General features: G+C 35.5%; 1 protein-coding gene across 2 annotated transcripts in view; it reads left to right on the forward strand.

Annotated features, from left to right (window-relative positions):
• Nucleotides 1-22,527, forward strand: part of MED13 (mediator complex subunit 13) — a 93,560-nt gene that overhangs the window by 24,916 nt on the left and 46,117 nt on the right. Inside the window, exons 4-9 of one of the 2 annotated variants that reach the window (XM_082371940.1) lie at nt 3,117-3,262; nt 4,091-4,288; nt 5,745-5,939; nt 6,483-6,666; nt 6,862-6,972; nt 15,528-16,211. In XM_082371940.1, coding sequence (XP_082228066.1) covers nt 3,117-3,262; nt 4,091-4,288; nt 5,745-5,939; nt 6,483-6,666; nt 6,862-6,972; nt 15,528-16,211 — 1,518 coding nt within the window. The remainder of the gene's footprint in view (nt 1-3,116; nt 3,263-4,090; nt 4,289-5,744; nt 5,940-6,482; nt 6,667-6,861; nt 6,973-15,527; nt 16,212-22,527) is intronic. The other variant, XM_082371941.1, reaches the window with a different exon arrangement.

Below are 22,527 nucleotides of genomic sequence, written 5' to 3' on the forward strand. Positions count from 1 at the left end.
AAAAGGCCTGATGTGTTTAAGGAACAGCAGAGGTCAGTTGAGGGAGAAGGGGAAGTATTAGAGGAAGACTAGTAAGAAATGAGATTGGCGAAGTAATATGTATTGGGAGGTCGGCTGATGTAAGGCACCATAAGAAATAAGAATAACTTTTATGACATTACTCAAGTGTGATTCTTTTTCCCTCAGGAATTAAAAGTTTATTTTCATTATCTACGTCTTGTTAAGACCGTATCTTAGTATCCTGTGCCTGATTTTTGTTACAGCACTTACCATAATTGTAATTAAATAATTGTGCTTAGCGTAGTGTCGTGTGCTTTGCTATAAAATACTTTTTGAGTAAAGCATTTTATACTTTTGAATAAAGGAATAACACTTGCCTTCACTTGGTGGTTTAGTATATAGTGCATTTAGATCTGAATATAATACTAAGTTTAATGCAGAGTTGTTTTGAATGTGTGTGGGTGGGGAGAGTGACATGTATGTTTTGTTTTAAGCATTTAGAGTTAGGTTTGTGTTTGGTTACTTTTTTCTTTTTTCTTTTGTCTATTTTGTAGTATAGGTTCCTTGCCACTGCTGGAAAGCAATAATAAAATTGAGTTTATTTTAAATGAGCATTAGCAATGGTCTGTCTTTGGATGGATGATTTTCTAAGTGTATTAGTTAACAAGTCTCTTATCTTGATTTGGCGATTATTTTAGATTTATATGTCGACCCTTGAACAGCACGGGTTCACTTATATGCAGATTTTTTTCAGTAGTAAATACTGTATAGTACCCCATGATCCATGGTTGGTCAAATCTGTGGATTCAGAACCTTGCATATGGAGGATGGACTAGGTTATATAGGGATATTCCATTGCATGGGGAGGGTTGGCACCCCTTAACCCCCCTGTGTTGTTCAAGGGTCAGCTGTACTCTTATATCAAAGCAAATGTCTGTAGTCTTTGTAATTACTCAACCGTAGTTATTCCAATAGACTTAGTTTTTTAATCAGGAAACAAGTTAATTTATTTATTAAATAATGTAAATAATTTTATTTCCTATAATCATCAATTATATCTCAATAAGGCAGGAACAGAAAAATTGGCTAAATGCAGTGTGGTATCTTGGATTGGATTCTGGAACATAAGAAGGGCATAAGTGGAAAAATCTGGTGAAGAAATAAAAGACTGGCATTAGTTAATAGTAGTAATGTGCCAGTGTTAATTACTTGTTTGACAAATGTAGCATGATTATGTAAGATGTTAGGGGAAACTGGGTGAAGGGTGTATGGGAACTTTCTATACTATCTTTGTAACTTTTCTATAAGTTCAAAATTACTCTGAAAATAAGTTTGTTTCTTTTTAAAAAGCAACAGAAGCTACCGGGATGGGGAAGAATGCAGTAATCACTAATTAATGTATAGAATTCATAAATTTTAAAAATTTAAGAGTAAAATGATTCAGGTAGTACAGATGGTATCATAAATTTAGAAGAAGCAAAGATCCTTGCTTAATTACTCTAGTCTCGTTCCCTGGAAGTAACCAGGTTTTGTTTGTTTTTTATTTTTGTTTTTTAATTTTTTGTTTACTTCTTCTGGTGGTTACTGCCATAATTCCAGAGATGCTTATACGTCTAGGCCTTGATTGATCAACTTTAGACAGTGTCTACTGACTCTTTACCATGAAAGATTTGTTTTATTAGTTATATTATTTTCAGGTTTTGTTAGTATCTTTTTTTTTTTAATTTAATTTATTTATTTATTTATTTATGGCTGTGTTGGGTCTTCGTTTCTGTGCGAGGGCTTTCTATAGTTGTGGCAAGTGGGGGCCACTCTTCATCGCGGTGCGTGGGCCTCTCACTATCGTGGCCTCTCTTGTTGCGGAGCACAGGCTCCAGACGCACAGGCTCAGTAGTTGTGGTTCACGGGCCTAGCTGCTCCACGGCATGTGGGATCTTCCCAGATCAGGGCTCGAACCCGTGTCCTCTGCATTGGCAGGCAGATTCTCAACCACTGCGCCACCAGGGAAGCCCTGTTAGTATCTTTTTAACTTGAATGATACGCTTAAATTTCAGTTTCTTCTATCAACTTTAGACGTTATTTGTTGACATACATATGATGAAGAAATTCTCAGCTCTGCATTACTCTTGACCTCTTTCCTACCTTCTATTTCCCCACTTCTGTTAACTATAGTATTACTTTTACTGTAACTTAATTTTAATTCATTATGCCCTTGCCTTGTCCAGAAATAATTCAAGGGGCTTATAGATATATGCAACAGATTTTGAGCTTATTAGTGGTTATATTTTAAAGAACTGGTTCTTTAAGATGATTTTTAAGATAAATGTGTGGAGAAGGAATAAGGAAAGTAAATTCTTCTTAGTGTATAATCTCATTCCCTTCTGGGCCACTCGACATTTCTAAATTTTATCTTAAGGGTACATCTACTTTCCTCTTGGGAACTTTTATTTTCCAACTTGTATACCCAGTCATATCTAAATTTCATAAGATGTTCTATTTTGCATATAACTTTGATTCTAGGATGCCTTCAGTTGTAAGACCCATCATTGCTTTAAAATAACTATTCATTGGGGATGGGGGCAGTACATTAAATGCTTGGTTAATTGAATTCAGCCCAATTTCAGAAATAGTAAAATGAGAAAATATATTTGTATTTAATTTTTTTATATAGAGGGGAAAACAAACAAAAAAATTAGGTCATCTTTAATTCTATTGTACACCTAGATTTTTTTTCACCAAAGTAACCTTTCTTTTTTCCTTTGAAAAAAATTGAGACTGTAAGCCTGCCTTTTCCATTAAACCCACTCCCCCACCTTTATTTATTTTGGTGGCTATATCATAATTGTATGTGTGGGTGTACCTAACTTGTTTAACTGGTTCCTTTCTTTGCAGCTTTTTCTATTATAAGCAGTACTGTGAAGAACATTTCTTATAGCTAAATCTTTGCTCATATCTGTGGTTTTTGGGGGTTTTTTTCCCTTTAGATGATGAGGTGGAATTTCTGGGTTAAAAGAGAATGTACATTTTTGTGGTATAACTTCGTAAAAAGGAAAAGCAACTTGACTTCTTTTTGGCTATAAATCATTACTAAAATATAACTTTTTCTTCTTTATTAGTGAACACTTGTCCTGCTCTTTCACCTTTTTCTTGCATGGAGACAGCAATGTTTGTACCAGTGTGGAAATTAACCAACATCAACCTGTATACCTTCTTAGTGAAGAACATATCACCCTTGCTCAACAGTCTAATAGCCCATTTCAAGGTAGATTATTTTATTGGCTTAGTCATTTGATCTTTTATTTTTGTGTCAAGAAAAAATTCTTACTGAAATTGGTAACGATTAATGAGATTTCCCCCGATCTTTAGCCTAATGATGATTCTGATGTAGTTTACTTCTTCCCCATTTGAGTATTAAGTCAATGAAATAAGTTTTTTAATACAAATATTTAAAAAATTTCTTGTACATGAATGTTAGCGTAATTTAAAGTGTTTCTTTAAATAGCCTCTGGATGGTGTACATGTTTATATTTTCAAAGTTACCTTGTGTATCAGGTCACATAAGCCGTTTTTAACGTAGGTACACAGAACTTTTGATATAATTCTTACTGTGAAAGTGGTTGAACTCTAGAGGAAATATTTTATAAGATTGATGATTTGTTTTTAAGAACTGGCAGTACGTTCTTGTTTTAATTCTAAGCCTAGTATTTGCTCTTTAAAAAATTACATGGCAGCATATAATAAGTACTTAGATTTATTTACACACACACACATTATTTTTCCTCAAATTGCTTTTCCTTAGGGGAAAGTCAAGAGAAGTTGAAGGATATACAAATATTCCCAGTTTATGTAGGAATTCTATCCATCTGAGATTTTTGGGTAGACGAAATTTTAAGTTTTTATAATAAACTCAGTGTTGTACTTTATCTTCAAAATAATGAAGTACAATAAATTGATTTTCTCTGGAATTGATGATTATGGATTTCCTTTTCCTTTTTTGGAATTGCATAATTACTTGCCATACTGTTCAGTGTCATCTTATTTGGTATAATCATCTTTAGTTACTTACTTGATATCTGTTTTCGGTTTCTAGTTATCTTAAGCCCATTTGGACTAAATGGCACTCTCACAGGACAGGCATTCAAGATGTCCGATTCAGCTACAAAAAAATTGATTGGTGAATGGAAACAGTTCTATCCTGTCTCATCGTGTTTGAAGGAGATGTCTGAAGAAAAGCAGGAAGATATGGATTGGGAAGATGATTCTTTAGCTGCAGTAGAAGTTCTTGTTGGTAGGGATTCCGAGTATTTAATCCTAAGGGGGGAAATATGTGACTATATGTATTAGTTAGATTTTGCTGAATAAAAACTCTGATATCTTAGTGGCTTTTAACAGCAAACATTTATTTCTTCCTTATTTCCTGCTTACAGTACATAAGGGCTGCAGCTTGGTTATGGTTTGGCTCCTTGTATCTTCTCATCCTGCAACCTAGGTTCAAGGAGTACCCAAGTATCTGGGACATACTATTCTTACAAGAAAAGAGGAATAATAGGGACTGAGCCTAACCATATAAGTGTATTTAAAGCTTCTGCTAGGATATGATGTATGTTGCATCTGCTCACACTCCATTAGGTAAAACTAGTCATATGGCCAAGCCAAAGTCATCGGGGCAGGGAAATACATTCCACCTAGAGGGAAAAATGCTAAAGGTGGGAAGAAAATAATTGTGAATGAATAATATTTGGAGGTTGGAAAGTTGACAGCGTGTGTGATGCAGTATTTTAACATTTGGTAAAGCTGTTGCTTCTGATAAAAGGCAGAAAATGTATACCTAAAGGACTTGTGGCTTTGATTTGCTTTGTCCAGGTCAGCACTATTTAGGTTGGCTTTATTATATTTATCTTCTTACTTAGGGACCTAGGTTAATAAGGTAAACTATATTTGAAACATGCAGAGACAAGGCAGAGGACATAAAGTAGGAGAGGCTGCATTGATCCTGCAAGTACATCTGAAGTTCCTATTGGGATGTGGCATCTATCACATGCGCTTACATTCCAGAGCAAGTTGTACAGCCCAGCTTAACAATGAGGTGAAGATGTATACTCCACCTTAGAGAGACATGGGAGGTGTGGGAAATGTATGGGTGAACAGATAATTGGTTGAGCAGATTAGAATTTGCAACACTGTATTTAATGGATTCATTTGGTAAATGTTATATATGAGATTACCTAATTTTTTTAATAAAAGAAATATCAGTATTCAATTTCAAAAAATATATTACCAGAGTAGTTGTGTCAAAAACAAAAACAAAACACAAACATATATTTGGCTTTTTAAATAGAGGCATATAAAGAAGAAAACAGAAAATGGTCCGTATTTCTAGTGCCAGTTACCTTTGTTAAAGTTTAAAAATAAATTTGGTCAAATTTGCAAATAAAGATCTTTTTTTTTTTTAAAGAAATACACATTCATGGTTAGAAAATCCAAAAGCAAAAAGAGAAAGCTGCTTTCTTCTAAGTCTCTGTCACTAAAAGTAACCACTACTACCAGGCTCTTGTGGCTTCTTCAAGAAAAACCTTATGCCAGAAAGAGTACATTTATAAAAGTACATTAAATGTATTTTTATTTTAACAAGTGTGATCATATTATATCTACTTTTCCGTTATTGCACTTTTGAGTGAAACTAGTCCCACTACAGTCACAATAGTAATTGATTTTCTTATCCTTTTTTTTTTTTTTCATTTTAGCTGGTGTCCGAATGATCTACCCAGCATGCTTTGTTCTAGTCCCTCAGTCAGACATTCCTACTCCTAGCTCTGTGGGATCCTCTCACTGTTCAGCTTCTTGCTTGGGTGTCCACCAAGTGCCTGCTTCCACAAGAGATCCTGCTATGTCTTCAGTTACTCTTACACCACCTACATCTCCTGAGGAAGTTCAAACAGGTATTGTACTAGTTTGTTTCATTAGCTCTAGTGATAAATCTGTTATCTTGAATATAGTAAACACTTAAAAAATAATTATTTTGGAATAATTTCAAACTTACTGAAGTGTTTGTAAGTACAGTGCAAGGAACTCTTCTCATTCAGATTCCCAAACTGTTAACATTTGCTCCGTCACCCTCTGTCTATGCATACATTCCTTATTACTGGTCTTTTTCCGAACCATTTGAGAAAAAGCTGCAGACATGATGCCCCATCACCCCTAAGTACTCAGTCTGTTTCCCAAAATTAAGTACACTTTCCTATATGACTACCATTTAATCTTCCAAGTCAGGAAATTAACATTGATATAACACTATCATCCAGTTCCCATTCCCTGTTCAAATTTTTTTTTTTTTTGGCTTTCTGTATTTTAAGTAAAGTGACATGCTTTTTTGCCTCAAAATATAAGTAGGCTTACCAGATAGCTGGATCAAGTTATATCAGAAATTTAAAAAAACAAAAACAAGATAATGTTATTTTAAACCTACCTTTATTCTCCTACAGCCTGTTCTTTTTTGTTTTCAGTTGATCCTCAGTCTGCCCAGAAATGGATCACATTTTCTTCAGTATCTGATGGCTTCAGCTCTGATAGTACTAGCCATCATGGTGGGAAAATACCCAGAAAATTAGCAAATCATGTGGTGGATAGAGTTTGGCAAGAATGTAATTTGAACAGAGCACAGAACAAGTATGTATTTTCATCTTCAAGTTTAAAAATTGCATGTTGGTAGTTACTTGTAGATAAGAGATATTTAAAGTATAAACCGTTATTCATATGATTTTAATTGAAAAAATGGATTTTTAAAAATTCAACTTTAATGCTTAATTCAGGGTTACAAAAAATTTTATGAATTCTAAAGAGTCTTATAATTTCAAATCTTAGGAGGAAGTATTCGGCTTCATCAGGTAGTCTATGTGAAGAAGAGACAGCCGATAAAGTAGCATCCTGGGATTTTGTTGAAGCTACACAAAGAACAAATTGCAGCTGTTTGAGGTAGATGTTTTTTTCTTTTCCATTTGATTGATGTCGGTATATACACGTATGTGTGGTAGTTTCTTATGCTGTTGCATACTTAGGCCCCACTTTGTTTGAGATACCTTACGTAAACACACTGTTAAGATTTTTTCCAAAAGAAAAAAATATGAGGAAAATAAAAATTCAGTAATACGGAGCTGATTGTAGAAGGACGTACAAATGTATGTCATAGGTTCTTATACAGTTACCGGAGCTGGACTGTGAAAGCTTGGATTCATAGCCAAATAAAAGAATTTTATACTGAATTATGGAATATATAGCATCTATAAGGTAAGAGGAACACAAGTCTCGAGCAAAGTGTTCATAAATGGCACTGTGCTTGAGAAATTTCTCCCAAGCGTTCTCATAAAAAAGATGATATATGATATAGTGAGATAAAATTTTTCTCAGTCTTTTTTTATTGTAAATACAATATTGGGTTTTGTGCAGCAGTTTCTTATAACATCCCTTGGTCAAGCTGTAGGTGAAATGCTGAACTAAGATTCAGAAAATAAGATTCTACAAGGGACCAAAACTGTACTGTAAAAATACAGGCTTTCTAATAGACTGTGTTGGTTGAAAGGTCGGTAGAAGAATGGATGTACTTGGAATTCTTTAGGCAATGGTATTTATTTTATATATTGGGGATTTTGATGAGATTTGTTTATCACAGGCATAAAGATTATGTTGTCTAGAGTTTATTATTTTATTCTACAGATTAAAGGTAGATCATATGTTTTTGCAGTCAAGTAAATAAATAATGGCATTGACATCCCAAACCATGACACACGAATGCACAGTTGGCCACCCCTTCTTGTCATGGCTGTGAGCCAAAGGGATGGAGTGCTTGCAGGTTAGGGCTAAGGGTTTTCTTACATTAGCTCTGTTTGATTGAGTGCAATGACAGACTCTCAAGTGTTCTGATGTGTTTTTGCATAGATTAAGTTTTCTTTTATATAGATTCTTTGGATTAAACACTGTACAGTTTTTTAAAGTCTGGCAACTTTGTTAAAAACTTGCCTCTGTTGTTGACAGAGAGATTGGAATAAAAATATGGATAGATTAGCTCCTGTTTAACAGTTTAAAATAGTAAAAACCACACTCACCTTGAGGGAAAAAAACCAAACTTAGTCTTTTTTTTTTGGCCACGTTGGGTCTTCGTTGGTGTGCATGGGTTTTTCTCTAGTTGGTGGCGAGCAGGGGCTACTCTTCGCTGCAGTGCGCGGGCTTCTCATTGCAGTGGCTTCTCTAGTTGCAGAGCACGGGCTCTGGGCATGCGGGCTCAGTAGTTGTGGCTCGCGGGCTCTAGAGTGCAGGCTCAGTAGTTGTTGCGCACGGGATTAGTTGCTCCGAGGCATGTGGGATCTTCCCGGACCAGGGCTGGAACCCGTGTCCCCTGCATTGGCAGGCGGATTTGTAACCACTGTACCACCAGGGAAGTCCCAAACTTAGTCTTGAAATGCAGGGCTTCAGTGCATTATTTGTCTAAGACCAAGGGTGTTGGCAAACTACGATCTGTTGACCACATTTGGCTCACCTATTTTGTATGGCGTGTGAGCTGAAATGATTTTTACAGTTGTAAATATTTGAAAAAAATGAAAGGAAAATATTTTGCGAAAGTTATGTGAAATTCAAATTTTAGTGTCCATAAATAAGAATTTATTGGGACAGAGCCACATCTGTTCATACACATATTAACTGTGGCTGCTTTTACAGAGTTGAGTGGTTACAAGACAGACTGTATGGCCCCCCAGAGTCTAAAATGTTTACCATCCGGTCCTTTACCGAAAAAGTGTGCCAATCCCTGGTCTAAGACCAATAGAATGCTTAAATGAAATTAGACTTTTCTTTCTCTGTATTGGTATTTTTATCAAGCAACTCTTCTTTTTTAGTTTCTAACCTAGGCATTTCTTTATTCTTTTTGAAAGATTTGGGTTTTAAGTCTATTTGTCTAGAATAGTTGTAGAGGAAGACACTCAAAATGCATGTTGGTAAACATAAGTTTTAATTATTGCTCTAAGCCGAACTTTTATTTTTAAAAACATACTTTCTTTCCTAATTCCAGGAATTCCTCCTAGGTATGTAGAGGTTTGATATGAAATTTCATATAATCTGTATGTTTGACTAGCTTTGGTAAATTTACCCTTCAAGTAAATACAGTGTTTCTAATCATTTACTTTTTTATTTTTTTCATTCATTTTTCAGTTTTTTCATTTTTTTTTACTGCTGCATATTGTAGATTCCTCCTCTACCCCTGCCTCTCCCCCCAAATGTGGTTCTCTTCTTTAGTTCATAAGTAAGGCTTGAAACAGACTTGGAGCCACCCTATTATGTGTATCCTCTCCTGGTATAGAATATAGGAGGTAGCGCATACATTGATAACTGACTGTACTAGTCAGCCAGTCTGTTCTCAAATCTATCCCTACATTTTCCCTGCTCTGTTCTGTTCTGCAGGGAGTTACAATTCCTAGGCTCCCTTGCTTTTAACATGTGTTTTTTGGTTCCCCCCCCCCCCCAGTTTTATTGCGATATAACTGACAAATGATATTGTATGATTTTAAGATGTCAGCGTGATGATTTGATTAGGCTCACTTGCTTTTTGGAGTTGGCTAGTTGGAGGCACTAAGAGAAGATTGGTTGATAAGAGGAGGGAAGAAGCCAGGGTATTTCCCCACCCCTTTTTTGAGCCGACTCCAGCAGCAGCTCTTTGTCCCATTAACAGGCCCTTCTTCTGTGGTCCCAGTTACCATTGGGCAGTTCCTGCTGTGGTTGTAGCACCATCCCAAGCTTCTGTGATCTGATAAGACTACTTCATCTTATTGTCCTTTCAGCCATAGAAGTGATTGAAGCTCCCTGCTGTTACTGCTTTCTCTGTTACCTCACTTTCCTCTGTTTTGTTTTTTGATAAATGATTGTAGTACATTTACTCTGTGTGAAAGATAGGACTGGACCCTTCTCTGAGAAATTGATTTGAAAAAAAAATTGCATAAATATCAGCAGTTTGCATGATACATATGTGATTTTAAGAAATTTAAATTATGCAAATAAAGCTGAAGTACTGCTTGACCACTCTCCAAATCCTACTCTCTCTCTCTAGAAGTAACTACTTGCTAATTAGGTATTATCCTTCCATGCTTTTCTCTGTAATATTGTGTGTATATGTGTTTTTCCTCCCAACACATAAACATAATACAGATGTATTTCGCAGTTTATTTTTTCACTTCATGTGCCTTAGATCTCTCCATTCTAGTTACTTGTGGATCTGCTTTATTGTTTTAAAAAAACTTCTTGGCATTCCACTGAATGGAAGTACCATAGTGTATTTAATCATTCTGAGTTTGATGGACAAATAGGTTGTTTCCAAAGTTTTTTTTGTTTGTGTTTACTTTTTAAAAAATAATACTTTTGTGACTATCAGTTATTTATTAGATTTTTTTTTTTGACACTCTGTGATAGACGATGTCCAAGGCTCAGGATACATTAGTGAACAAGGCTCCTGCTGTTGTGAATCCTGCATGCTAAGGGGAGTGGGGCAGATAATTAGTTTTCAAAAAAAATTCTTAATCCTTTTAAAATTTAAGAGTGGTGAATGCTAAGAAGGAAATAAAATTAGGTGGGTGATGTGATAGAGAGTTGTGGGCAAGGGGGCTATTTAAATACTTTGCTTGTGACTTCAGAAAACTTCTACCAGTTTCACTCCCACTTCTTGCATATAAGAGTGCTGGTTTTTCTTACGCTTTCACTGATCTGAGAACTGTCCTTAAAATTATTTTTTTTCCCATTATAGTAAGTGAAAAGCATAAAATTGTTCTAATTGGCATTTTTCAGTTGTTAGTGAGATTAAAAACTGCACATTTATGGATATTAGGCTTTACTCTGGTGGAATGTTCATAAGAAAATTAGCACTTAGCAAGCTGTATAAGTAGAAAGCAATACAATAAATTTTAGATATTAATACTAAAATACTAGGAACTTCAATTAATAGGAAAAATAATTAAAGGAATCACTCTGTAATACTTTCAGGACAACTTCTTTTTTAGAAAGATTCTCCAACTTGGTTGACTTCTAATATGAAATTCAGTTGTCTCTGAAGAAGACTAGCTTTTAGAAAAAGGTCTATATAGAAGAAAGGAACTATGATTTAATGTTACCAAAGTTTTGGAGAGCCACTGCTATTCGTATATAGCCCACATTAATAGTCTCTTTGCCTTATGGAAGGATAAAGGAATGTATGGCTGTTTACTTTTCATATCCCTTGTATACTTGGAATATAACCAGATAGCTCACCTCAGATTATTGGAGATCGTTTTTCTCCTTAGTGCCTTGCATATCTTGATGAATTCTTAAACTTTTGGTTTCAAAACTCATTTACACTCTTAAAAATTATAGGGTATCCGAACGTGCTTTTATTTATGTGGGTTACGTCTATTTATATAATTTTAGGGAAATTTTAAAGCAGTGCTTAATTTATTTAAAAAATAACATAAGCCCAGTACAAATTAACATGAATAAAATACTTTTATAGAAATCAACTACATTTTCCAAAGCAAAAAACAGATTAGAGGACTTCCCTGGTGGCGCAGTGGTTAAGAATCTGCCTGCCTAAAACACAGGGGACACGGGTTCGAGCCCTGGTCCAGGAAGATCCCACATGCCGGGGAGCACCTAAGCCCATGCGCCACAATTACCGAGCCTACGCTCTAGAGCCCGTGAGCCACAACTACTGAGCCCACGTGCCGCAACTACTGAAGCCCACGTGCCTAGAGCCTGTACTCCGCAACAAGAGAAGCCACCACGATGAGAAACCTGTGCACCGCAATGAAGAGTAGACCCCAGTTGCCACGACTAGAGAAAGCCCTAGCTCAGCAACAAAGACCGAACGTGGCCAAAAATAAATTAAAAAAACAAAAAATTATATGTCATAAAATAACCTTAAAAAAAAAACAGAAGAGATAGTTGACATTCTTTCTTTCATAAATGCCTTTAAAAACTGGTGGATATTTTACACTTAACAGCACATCTCAATTTTTACTCTCCACGTTTTGAGTGCCTAGTTAGCCACATGTGACTTTGGATACCATTCTTGGACAGCACAGCTTTAGAAATAGAGTTCAAAATAGGACTAATGTCTGGATATAGGGAAAAAAATATACATACACACATATATATAAATGTCTGATATAGAAAAGACAAGTTTCTAGTCAATCTATTATTTTCTAACAACTGGAGGAGCTGCATTTCCTCATAAGGTAATGTGGTCCTTGTCATTGAAAATATTCGAAGAGGGGTTGGTTAGAGAAGGGATTATTCTTACATTGGATAGAACCTACTGTTTGTTTTTTTAATGACCAATAACTTTATTAAATTTTTTTAAATGCTATTTAAAAAATTTAAATAATGCACACGAATATAAAACTTAAAATGACAAGTTCTCCCTGTTATGCATGTATGTAGATCTGCCTGCCTGTTTTCTTTTCCACAAATGGAATCATGCTATGTATACTGTTCTTCAATGTGCTTTTTTTGAAAAACAGTTATCCTGGGTATCTTTTCTTGTTAGCACATATAGTTCCACTCTCTTTTTTCTTTTAAATTCATAGTACTCCATGATACTGTCGAGATACAATGCTTTATTTGGCCAGTCACCTGTGCTGCACTCTTGCTGAAGATTTTTAAAGCAAATCTTAAATACCATCATTTCACTTTACTTCAGTATGCAACTCTAAAAAATGTTAATATTTTCTTACGTAGCTATAATTCCATTATCACACCTGATAAAAGGAACAGTATTTTATTGGTATCATCTGATACCTTCTACAGATATGTCTCAGAAATATCTTTTTGTAGTTGGTTGGTTTGACTAGGATTCAAACAAGGAGTAGACATTTGATTGTTAAGTTTTCCAGGTCTCTCTTTTAATCCTCTTCCTCCTTTTATGACATTGACTTGGTTGGAGAAACTAGGTCAGTTGTTCTATAGAATGTCCCACATTATGGATTTTCTCAATTTGTCATGTATTTTAACTTGTTCTTTTGGTGTCATTTAACTTCTTTTATCCCTTGCATTTCTGTAAATGGAAGGTAGCTGTAGAGCCATGTCCTCTAATACTAGCTATGTGTGTAACCACTAGTGACTATTTAAATTTATTTATTTACTTGGCCACACCACTCGGCATGCAGGATCTTAGTTCCTGGACCAGGGATCGAACTCATGCCCCCTGCAGTGGAAGCACGGAGTCTTAACCACTGGACCGCCAGGGAAGTCCCTGTGGATATTTAAGTTTAAAGTAACTGGATTTAAATAAAATTTAAAATTTAGCCCCTCCATTGCACAAGTCACATTTCTAGTTCTCAGTAGCCACATATAGAACATTTCTATCATCACAGAAAGTTATTTTGGACACTGCTGATCTAGAGGCTTAATTAGGTTTAGGTTTAATATTTTTGGCGAGAATACTACATAGGCAGTGCTGTGTTGCTTTGTATGGTGTCACATCAGAAGAGACATATGCCCGGTTATCCCACTTTTAATAATGTTAAAACTAAGAAGGTGGTGATCAGCCTGATGCCTTCATTGTAAAATTCTAATCATGTTTACTATGAGTAAAGACAGTTTTTCTTCTTCTTTTGAAATCTCTGATCTTTTTATTTATTTATTTATTTATTTATTTATTTATGGCTGTGCTGGGTGTTCGTTTCTGCGCAAGGGCTTTCTCTAGTTGTGGCAAGTGGGGGCCACTCTTCATCGCGGTGCGCGGGCCTCTCACTATCGCGGCCTCTCTTGTTGCGGAGCACAGGCTCCAGACGCGCAGGCTCAGCAATTGTGGCTCACGGGCCCAGCCGCTCCGCGGCATGTGGGATCCTCCCAGACCAGGGCTCGAACCCATGTCCCCTGCATTGGCAGGCAGATTCTCAACCACTGCGCCACCAGGGAAGCCCCTGTAATCTCTTTTTTTTTTCTTGACTTACTGCATTACCTAAAACTTTCAATAAAATTGTTGAAATGTTGAGAGTTAATATTCTTGCTTTGTTCCTAGTCTTAGGGAGAAAATATTTAGTCTTCCATCATTAAGTATGATGTTAGTTGTAGTTTTTCATAGACGTCCTTCATTGGACTAAGTTCTAATACTTGCTTGCTGAGTCTTTTTATATGAATAGGTGTTGAATTTTGTCATGTTTTTCTATATTTATTGAGATAATCATATGGTTTTCTGTTTTATTCTGTTATGTGATGAATATTGGTTTTTCTCTCGTGAATGTTACACCTTACATTCGTGGGACAAATTCCATTTGGTTATGATGTATTCTCAGTTTATATATTACTCATTTGCTCATATTTTGTTAATGATTTACATCTGTGTTCTTAAGGAATATTGTTCTGTGATTTCCTTTTCTTATGATGTCTTTGATTTTGGTGTCAGAGTAATGATGGATTTCTCCTGTGTCCTTTTGACATAACTGCAGTTTTCTTTGATAACTTTCATGCTTTTTTTCCCCTCATGTACAATAAGAGGTCCCAGGCTCTGTACAAAAGGGTGTCTCAGCATGTTCTCTCAGTAGAGAGGGTTCTTTGAAAAAGTGCCTGCCACTGCTTTTTAACAGTCTTTCAAGTTACCTCTGATATAACAAAACCATTAATAAAATATATTGTAAAAAAAAGACAAACAAAAAAAACCTAATGAATACTTAATGCTTTAACTCCAAATCCCTGCAAATTTTTTTCTAGTTTTTTACTTAAAAAATACTTTATATGCATTAATATCAGTTGAGTTTGGAAATCTCAAAGTACACAGTATTTTTACTGCACTGAAAGAAATCTTAAACTTTGAATAAAATTATTAGATTTTAAGGTATATAGTTTTAAATTCTTCAATTTAGAATTGCTTCACATCATGAGGAATAAATTCTTTTAGGTACTTCCTTTTCTTTTTCCTTTCCAGTCAGCTTATTCTTTCTGTATTGGTAAGCCTTGGGAGAAGGAAGGTAGGTATGGTATGGGGCATCAACCAGTCAATTCCAGAACTATCCAGATGGATATAACTACAATCTTGATTGATCTAACTTCAGTCCAGTAGAGTAAGTTTCCTAGCTGGTTGCTGTAGGATCGTAGATGATGACTGAGCTCAGCCAAGCTGTTGACATTGATTTATAACAGTTATGAATGGTAAAATATCAGGTACATTCATAAATGAATAAATTTGAGGACATTTTATACCTTTTTATATTAAAATAACTAGAATCTTATCTCTGTATTTATTCAGATACTAAGATATTTAGATTAGGTAAGGCAGATCATCTTTGGCTATCTGATCACATGTTAAATGAGGATGAGAGATTGGCTTTTATGAAGCTTTCTGCGTGCTCTTAGTTTTAGGCCACTGTACAAAGTATGTTTTTTTCTATGTAAATTCAAATAATTTTACTTTTAGGATTATGTGTGAAAAACAAATGACATCCAAAATTTCTAAGGCTGTTAACTTGTATACTTTGATATAATAGTTATACTATAAATAAACCTTTCTTTTAACTTTTCAGGCACAAAAATCTCAAACCAAGAAATCCTGGACAACAAGGACAGGCACCAACTTTAAGTCAGCAACAACAAGTACTTCCGAAGCACAAGACCAATGAAAAGCAAGAAAAGAGTGAAAAACCACAAAAACGCCCCTTGACTCCTTTTCACCATCGTGTATCTGTTAGCGATGATGTTGGCATGGACACAGATTCAGCCAGCCAAAGACTTGTGATCTCTGCTCCAGACAGTCAAGTGAGATTTTCAAACATCCGAACTAATGATGTAGCAAAGACTCCTCAGATGCATGGCACTGAAATGGCAAATTCACCTCAACCACCCCCACTTAGTCCTCACCCATGTGATGTGGTTGATGAAGGAGTGACTAAAACACCTTCAACTCCTCAAAGTCAAAATTTTTATCAAATGCCAACACCGGATCCCTTGGTTCCTTCTAAACCAATTGAAGATAGGATAGACAGTTTATCCCAGTCTTTCCCAGCTCAATTCCAGGAAGCTGTAGAACCTACAATATATGTTGGTACAGCAGTAAACTTGGAAGAAGATGAAGCTAATATAGCCTGGAAGTATTACAAGGTCCCAAAGAAAAAAAATTTAGAGTTTTTACCACCTCAACTTCCAAGTGATAAATTCAAGGATGATCCAGTTGGACCTTTTGGACAGGAAAGTGTAACATCAGTTACAGAGTATGTATTTTTTTTAATAGTCACTATTATAATTTAAGGGTGGAAATGATGTAGGTTCTTAATAGTAGGACTCCAGAATGGTTTCAGGGTAGGATTTACAATAATAAATCCTTTGAGTATTTGAGTATTAATTTTGCATAATTTCTTTACTGTGATTTTTCCTCAGGGAACCTCTTTATTATGAAATATTTTAGTCACAAAAAAGTGGAGAAAATAATAACATTTATCCATCAACAAACTTAAGAATTTTACATACAGTTAGAACCCCTGTGTACTATTTTTCTTCCTCCATTCTTCCTTCCACTGTCCTGAATTTGGTATTTATCATTTCTATACATGTTTTTATACATGTAGCTCTAGTTAATTCATTTTGCTTGCTCTCTGGTATTTCTTTGTTATGAATATACCATAATTTATCTACTCTCTTGAGATGGACATGTTGGTTATTTTCAATTTTTCACAAAGGATGTAGCAGTGAACTTTTTTGTACACATTTCCTTGTATAGTTATATAAGAATTCCTCTAGGGAATACAGCAAAAAAGTGGAATTGCTGGGCCATGGGGTATGTCGATATTCAACATGAAGGGTTGTTGCCAAGTTACTCTCCAAACTATACTAGTTTACACCCTCATCGACCAGCAGAGTATGAGAATAGCTGTTCTACATTTTCCTCAGTACTTGGTATTATGAGACTTTTAATTTGGCTAATCTGCTGCATGCAGAATGGCCTGTTATTGTCTTACTATGTTTTACAGATCCCTAGTGAGGTTAAGCATCACTTAAAGTGTTTACAGGCCTGTATATCATATGTTTTAGTCTATTTTCGTTTCTTTTTTTTCCTGATTTATTCTTTTCACATTCTGGTTATTAATCTTATATTAATTATATGTGCCTTGGATATCTTTTTTTTTTTTTTTAATTTTATTTATTTATTTATGGCTGTTGTTGGGTCTTCGTTTCTGTGCGAGGGCTTTCTCTAATTGCGGCAAGCGGGGGCCACTCTTCATCGCGGTGCGCGGGCCTCTCACTATCGCGGCCTCTCTTGTTGCGGAGCACAGGCTCCAGACGCGCAGGCTCAGTAGTTGTGGCTCACGGGTCTAGTTGCTCCGCGGCATGTGGGATCTTCCCAGACCAGGGCTCGAACCCATGTCCCCTGCATTGGCAGGCAGACTCTCAACCGCTGCGCCACCAGGGAAGCCCATCTTTTTTTTTTATAGTTTTTTTTTTTTTTAATTTATTTTTGGCTGCGTTGGGTCTTCGTTTCTGTGCGAGGGCTTTCTCCAGTTGTGGCGAGCAGGGGCCACTCTTCATCGCGGTGCGCGGGCCTCTCACTGTCGCGGCCTCTCTTGTTGCGGAGCACAGGCTCCAGACGCGCAGGCTCAGTAGTTGTGGCTCACGGGCCTAGTTGCTCCACGGCATGTGGGATCTTCCCAGACCAGGGCTCGAACCCATGTGCCCTGCATTGGCAGGCAGATTCTCAACCACTGCGCCACCAGGGAAACCCCTTGGATATCATTTTTAGTCCATTTTTTTTTCTTTTCTTTTCCTCCTAGTTATTCTTCGTATATTCTGGCTATCAATCTTGTATTAGTTATAAGTGCTACAGATATCTTCCTCTGTTCTGTGGTTTGCCTTCTTTGTCCACAATATGTATGACATACTTTGGGGCAGAAATAGGGTTTTTTTCAGGTCTCCCTTTACTTTCTGTGTTGTTCTGATTATATTTATTATCTGTCCCACAAGCTTTTTGCATTTTTATCTATAGTGGGGTTTTTAAAAATTTTTATTGGAGTATAGTTTACAATGTTGTGTTAGTTTCAGGTGTAAAGCAAAGTGAATCAGTTACAGTGTTTTTTTAAAAGTGAAAGTCAACCATCCATTATATTCATTTTACCCTTATATTCATTAAAACTGTCTACCTGTTTATCAATGCAAGGCCAAGTAGTTTGCAAAGATTACATTTCCTTCTCCATCAGTCTCTAAAACTTTTAGGGTCTTTAGCTTAGAATGTTGAAATTTCGCAAGAATACGTGTATACATTGTGGTCTTTTATTCAGTCCTTGTACTGAACTTTTGAGGAGGGCTGGTTCAATTTGAAGTCTTTTTTGTCCCGTCACTGGGAAGTTTCTCTTTTCTTGGAAAATATCTCCATTTTTTTCCCCCATTCTCTGCAGAACCTCTAGAATTCAGATGTTGAACTTGTGTATTTTCTCTCATTTTCCATCTTTTTTTTCTGAGGGTATTCTTCAACTTCTAGCCCCTTTCTTAAAGTCTTAATATTTGTTTCTCATGTTTTTTTTAATTTCTAAACTTTTTTTTTTAAATAGCAACCCCTTGTTTAATGTCCTGTAACTTTTTTTCCTTTAAAATTACTTTATTTTGGTCTTTTTCTTTACTATACTGATTCTCATCATATTTCTTCTTCTTGTTTCATCTTACACATTTTAGAATGAGGGAATGAATAGAGGAGCTGTATAAAGGCAGAGCCTTGTTGATTGGCAGGACTTAACTCACTCAACAAATATTTTAGAATGAACTGTGTATCAGTTCCAGAAACGTTGCTTTATGTTAATGGGGTAGGGGATGTTTAGGAGGGGAGGCCTTGTACCTAAACTTCCAGGATGAAAAGGATCTTGTGCCTTCACCAGGTAGTTTATTCATTTTTCTTAGAAAAGGAACTCTTTCAGGACTGGGGGGCAGGGGCAGGGGGATAAATTAGGAGTTTGAGATTAACGTATACACACTACTATATATAAAATAGATAAACAACAAGGACCTGCTGTATAGCACAGGGGAACTATATTACAATATCTTGTAATAATCTATAATGGAAAAAAATCTGAAAAAGAATGTATATACACACACACACACACACACAAAACAGAATCACTTTGCTGTACACCTGAAACACACAACATTGTAAATAAACTATACTTCAATTTTTAAAATGGTTATAAAAAAATAGGAACACTTTGTTTCTCCTTTTTCAGCTTTTTTTCATTTCTTTCTAGAGATGTAAGTCCAGATTTTCTCTGGTTTTTAGGCAGTTTGGCTCTCCTGTTGTTTATGTAGTTTGCCCTTAGCCCCCTTTTGCATATTGTAAGCCATGAACTTTCTGTGCTGTGTTTCATTGATTTTGAGCTTCCCTGAGACTAAGTAAAATTCCTGATCTATTTATAGCCTCTTTCTCATTTTCCCTACTGTTAGAGATGTATTTTCTTTTAAAATTCCTCGGTTATTATTTTAATAGACAAACCCGTGTGCTTCATCTAGCACTTTGAATCTTAAAAGCATTCTAGTATGACTTTTTTTTTTAAATTAAAATTAATCTGGACTTGAAATAGAGGGACTTCAGAATACCCTTATGATCATGGAAGACGACTAACTTAGTTAATAAATTAGTCAGATTTTTTGAAAGCAAATGATGTCTTGGAAACAAGGCTTAAAAGATCTTAATCTTATCTGTGCTGGATGTAATATAAAAATCTAAGCTAACTTCAACTCTTGCCTGAAACTATTGGTCTCCTTGATTCTATACTTCTCTTTATATAGTCTCTATACAGCAGTCAGAGTGATCATTGTAAGTTAAATGTTACTCATTTGCTTAAAACTCTTCAGTAATTTCCCTTTATATTTAGAATAAAATCCATACTCTTTCCCTCATCTGTAAGGTTCTACACAATCTCCTGCATACCTAGTTCTTTACTTGTATTTACTGCTCTCCTGTTTGCTTCCTGATTTAACCACACCAGCTTTCTTGCTATTCCTTCAAAAAAGTTAAGGTCATTCTTCATGGCCTTTAGAATTGGATTACGGGGTGGGGGGAATACCTCACCCCTTACTGTTCAGTTGAACTCAAAAATTACCTTCTCAGGAGGTATTTCCTTGACCACAGTACCTAAACTGTGACCTCTCTTTAATCCCCAAGTCACAACCTATCCTGTGTACTACTTTCATTTTCTCCATATATATAATTATCTGAAATTATATATTTGTTAATGGTCTCTTCCCTATTAGAATGTGAGCTCTGTGAGGGCAAGGACTTGGTCTTGTGTACTACTGTGTTCTTCCAACTTACACGCACGCACGCGCACGTGCCTTCCCAGAACAATCCTAGGCACATAGACATTCAGCAGATGTTGGATGAATGAAATGACAGTATGGTCCTAGATTACTTTATGATTTTAAAACATTTCTTTCTAGGTGTTATATTTTCTTATTTAATGTATGTAAAAATGTAGTGATGTGAATATTTTCAGTTTTAAGAACTTTAAGAGTGAGTTTTTATGGACATATTATATTCATTAGGTTTAAGAATTCTAGCCATAACTTTACTTAGTGTCTTGGCTGCTTGTGTGCATGAGCATCTGTAAGTGAAATGAAGGTCTCTTAGAAGTTAATACAGCTTAACCTTAAGAGTTGGTTCTAAAATTACTTTGGCATTTTCCTCATTGAATAAGAATGAGAAAGAAGCATAATGTAGAAAGGTAACATGCAGAGTAGAATGGTTCTGTGTCATGATTATGTAAATTAAAGAAAATACATGCCTCTACCTGTTCCTGGTCACCATCTTTTTCTACCTCATAAAAAGAAGACATAAAAGATTGAATAGAGGTTTTTTTGTTTTTTTGTTTTTAAAGTTGAACATGAATACAGTTTTGGTTATCCTAGTTACTAAAATGTGTGTTGTGACACAAATTACTTGTAGATAGAATCCTTGTTTTTTTATTGTAATACTAGATTAGAATAGGGTAGATAGTACAGAAGGTCAACCATCAGAGTCCTTGCTGCTATGTGAACTGAGAAATATTTATGGAATACACCTGTTTTATACTTGGTAGGTTAGAAGTTTTGGTCTTACATTTTAATCATCTAGATGATTTTATTTTATCTTCCTGGAGTTACTGGCAGTAGTTCTCAATTGGAGCAGTTTCTGGCCGCCTCCCATCCCCCCACCCCCAGGTGACATTTGGCAATGACTAGAGACATTTTGGTTGTCACAGCTGGGCGTGTGCTACTGACATCTGGTAGGTAGAGGCCAGGGATGCTGCTAAATATCTTACAGTGTATAGGACTGTCCCCCACAACAAGGAATTTTCCAGCCCAAAATGTTAGTAATGTTGAGGTGCTTTAATGTTACAAATAACTTTAGAGTTCAAATTTCTGTTAAAAGTTATTAAATTAGATATGCCAAACATGTTTAATGATTAAGTTTCACTAGGGAGCTCTCTCCCATACTGTTTTAGTCTCCCCAGACCACAGTAAAATACCTGGCATGGTCTTCAGTGTTCGTGTTATGCTAAAACAAAAGTTATTTTTTCTCATAGTTAAAAAGATCTTGTTGGAATAACTTATTAATTCAAGTACCTGCTCTTACTATTACTTGAGATGGGATATCATGAGGAGGATCAGTCATCTCCTTATAGCAAGTTGGCAAAGCCAGTTGACAAAGTCAGATGATGTCTCTTGTCATTAAAAATAAATTCTAAGAATTACTATTACGCTTTCTTAATGTCATTTAAACAATCTTAAATTCTTTGTAGAAGCATTCTATATTTTTAAAGATGTAATATGATCAAACATATTTCTGGTAATAAGAGTAATCCATTCAAAAACCTGGTTTGTTTTATATAAAAAAATTTGTGAATTTGTGTTACCCAGTCATTGTAAATTTCTATTATCTTTTTCCATGCTTTGAGCTTTAAAAATGTTTTAAAATATATAGCAGTTAATTTTAATGAGGTTAATTAGACGGCTGTTGCAACTCCTATATTCTTTCTCCTTTCTTAGGAAGATTGTCTTTTTTAACTCATATTCCTCAAAGATGCACTTTTTCAGTTTGAATAAAACTGAAATTTCTATAATAAACAAGATACTGTAAGGCACTGTTGCGGTATAAAGTAAATTTGGGTCCTGGCCCTAAATGAAATTGTAGTCTAATGGAAAATAGCATTAAATTCTCTGATACAGGTATATATATAAGATATAGTAGGGATGCAGAGCCAGAGTGGAGAATAATTCCATTTATGGAGATCAGAAGCTTTATGTAGTTTTGTATGGATAGATTATAGGGTGCTGCTTAGTGGTTTGGTGTGTCATGGTGAGAAATGAGACCTAAAGAGTGGGGTAGGGCTATATAACGGAGTGGCAAAATATTATTTATGGTGATACAGGGGGCTCATTAGGAAATTAGAAAGACATGGTAGGGATGGAGAGATTTTATAGATGTTGTGGAGTAGACTAAAGAACTTTACGGCCAATTAGATATATAATGCAGAGGGGCAAGAATGCATCAGTAGAAATTAAAAAATGGTT

This window comes from Balaenoptera borealis (assembly GCF_965194805.1).
Source record: "Balaenoptera borealis genome assembly, chromosome: 20".
NCBI classification, from domain to species: domain Eukaryota; kingdom Metazoa; phylum Chordata; class Mammalia; order Artiodactyla; family Balaenopteridae; genus Balaenoptera; species Balaenoptera borealis.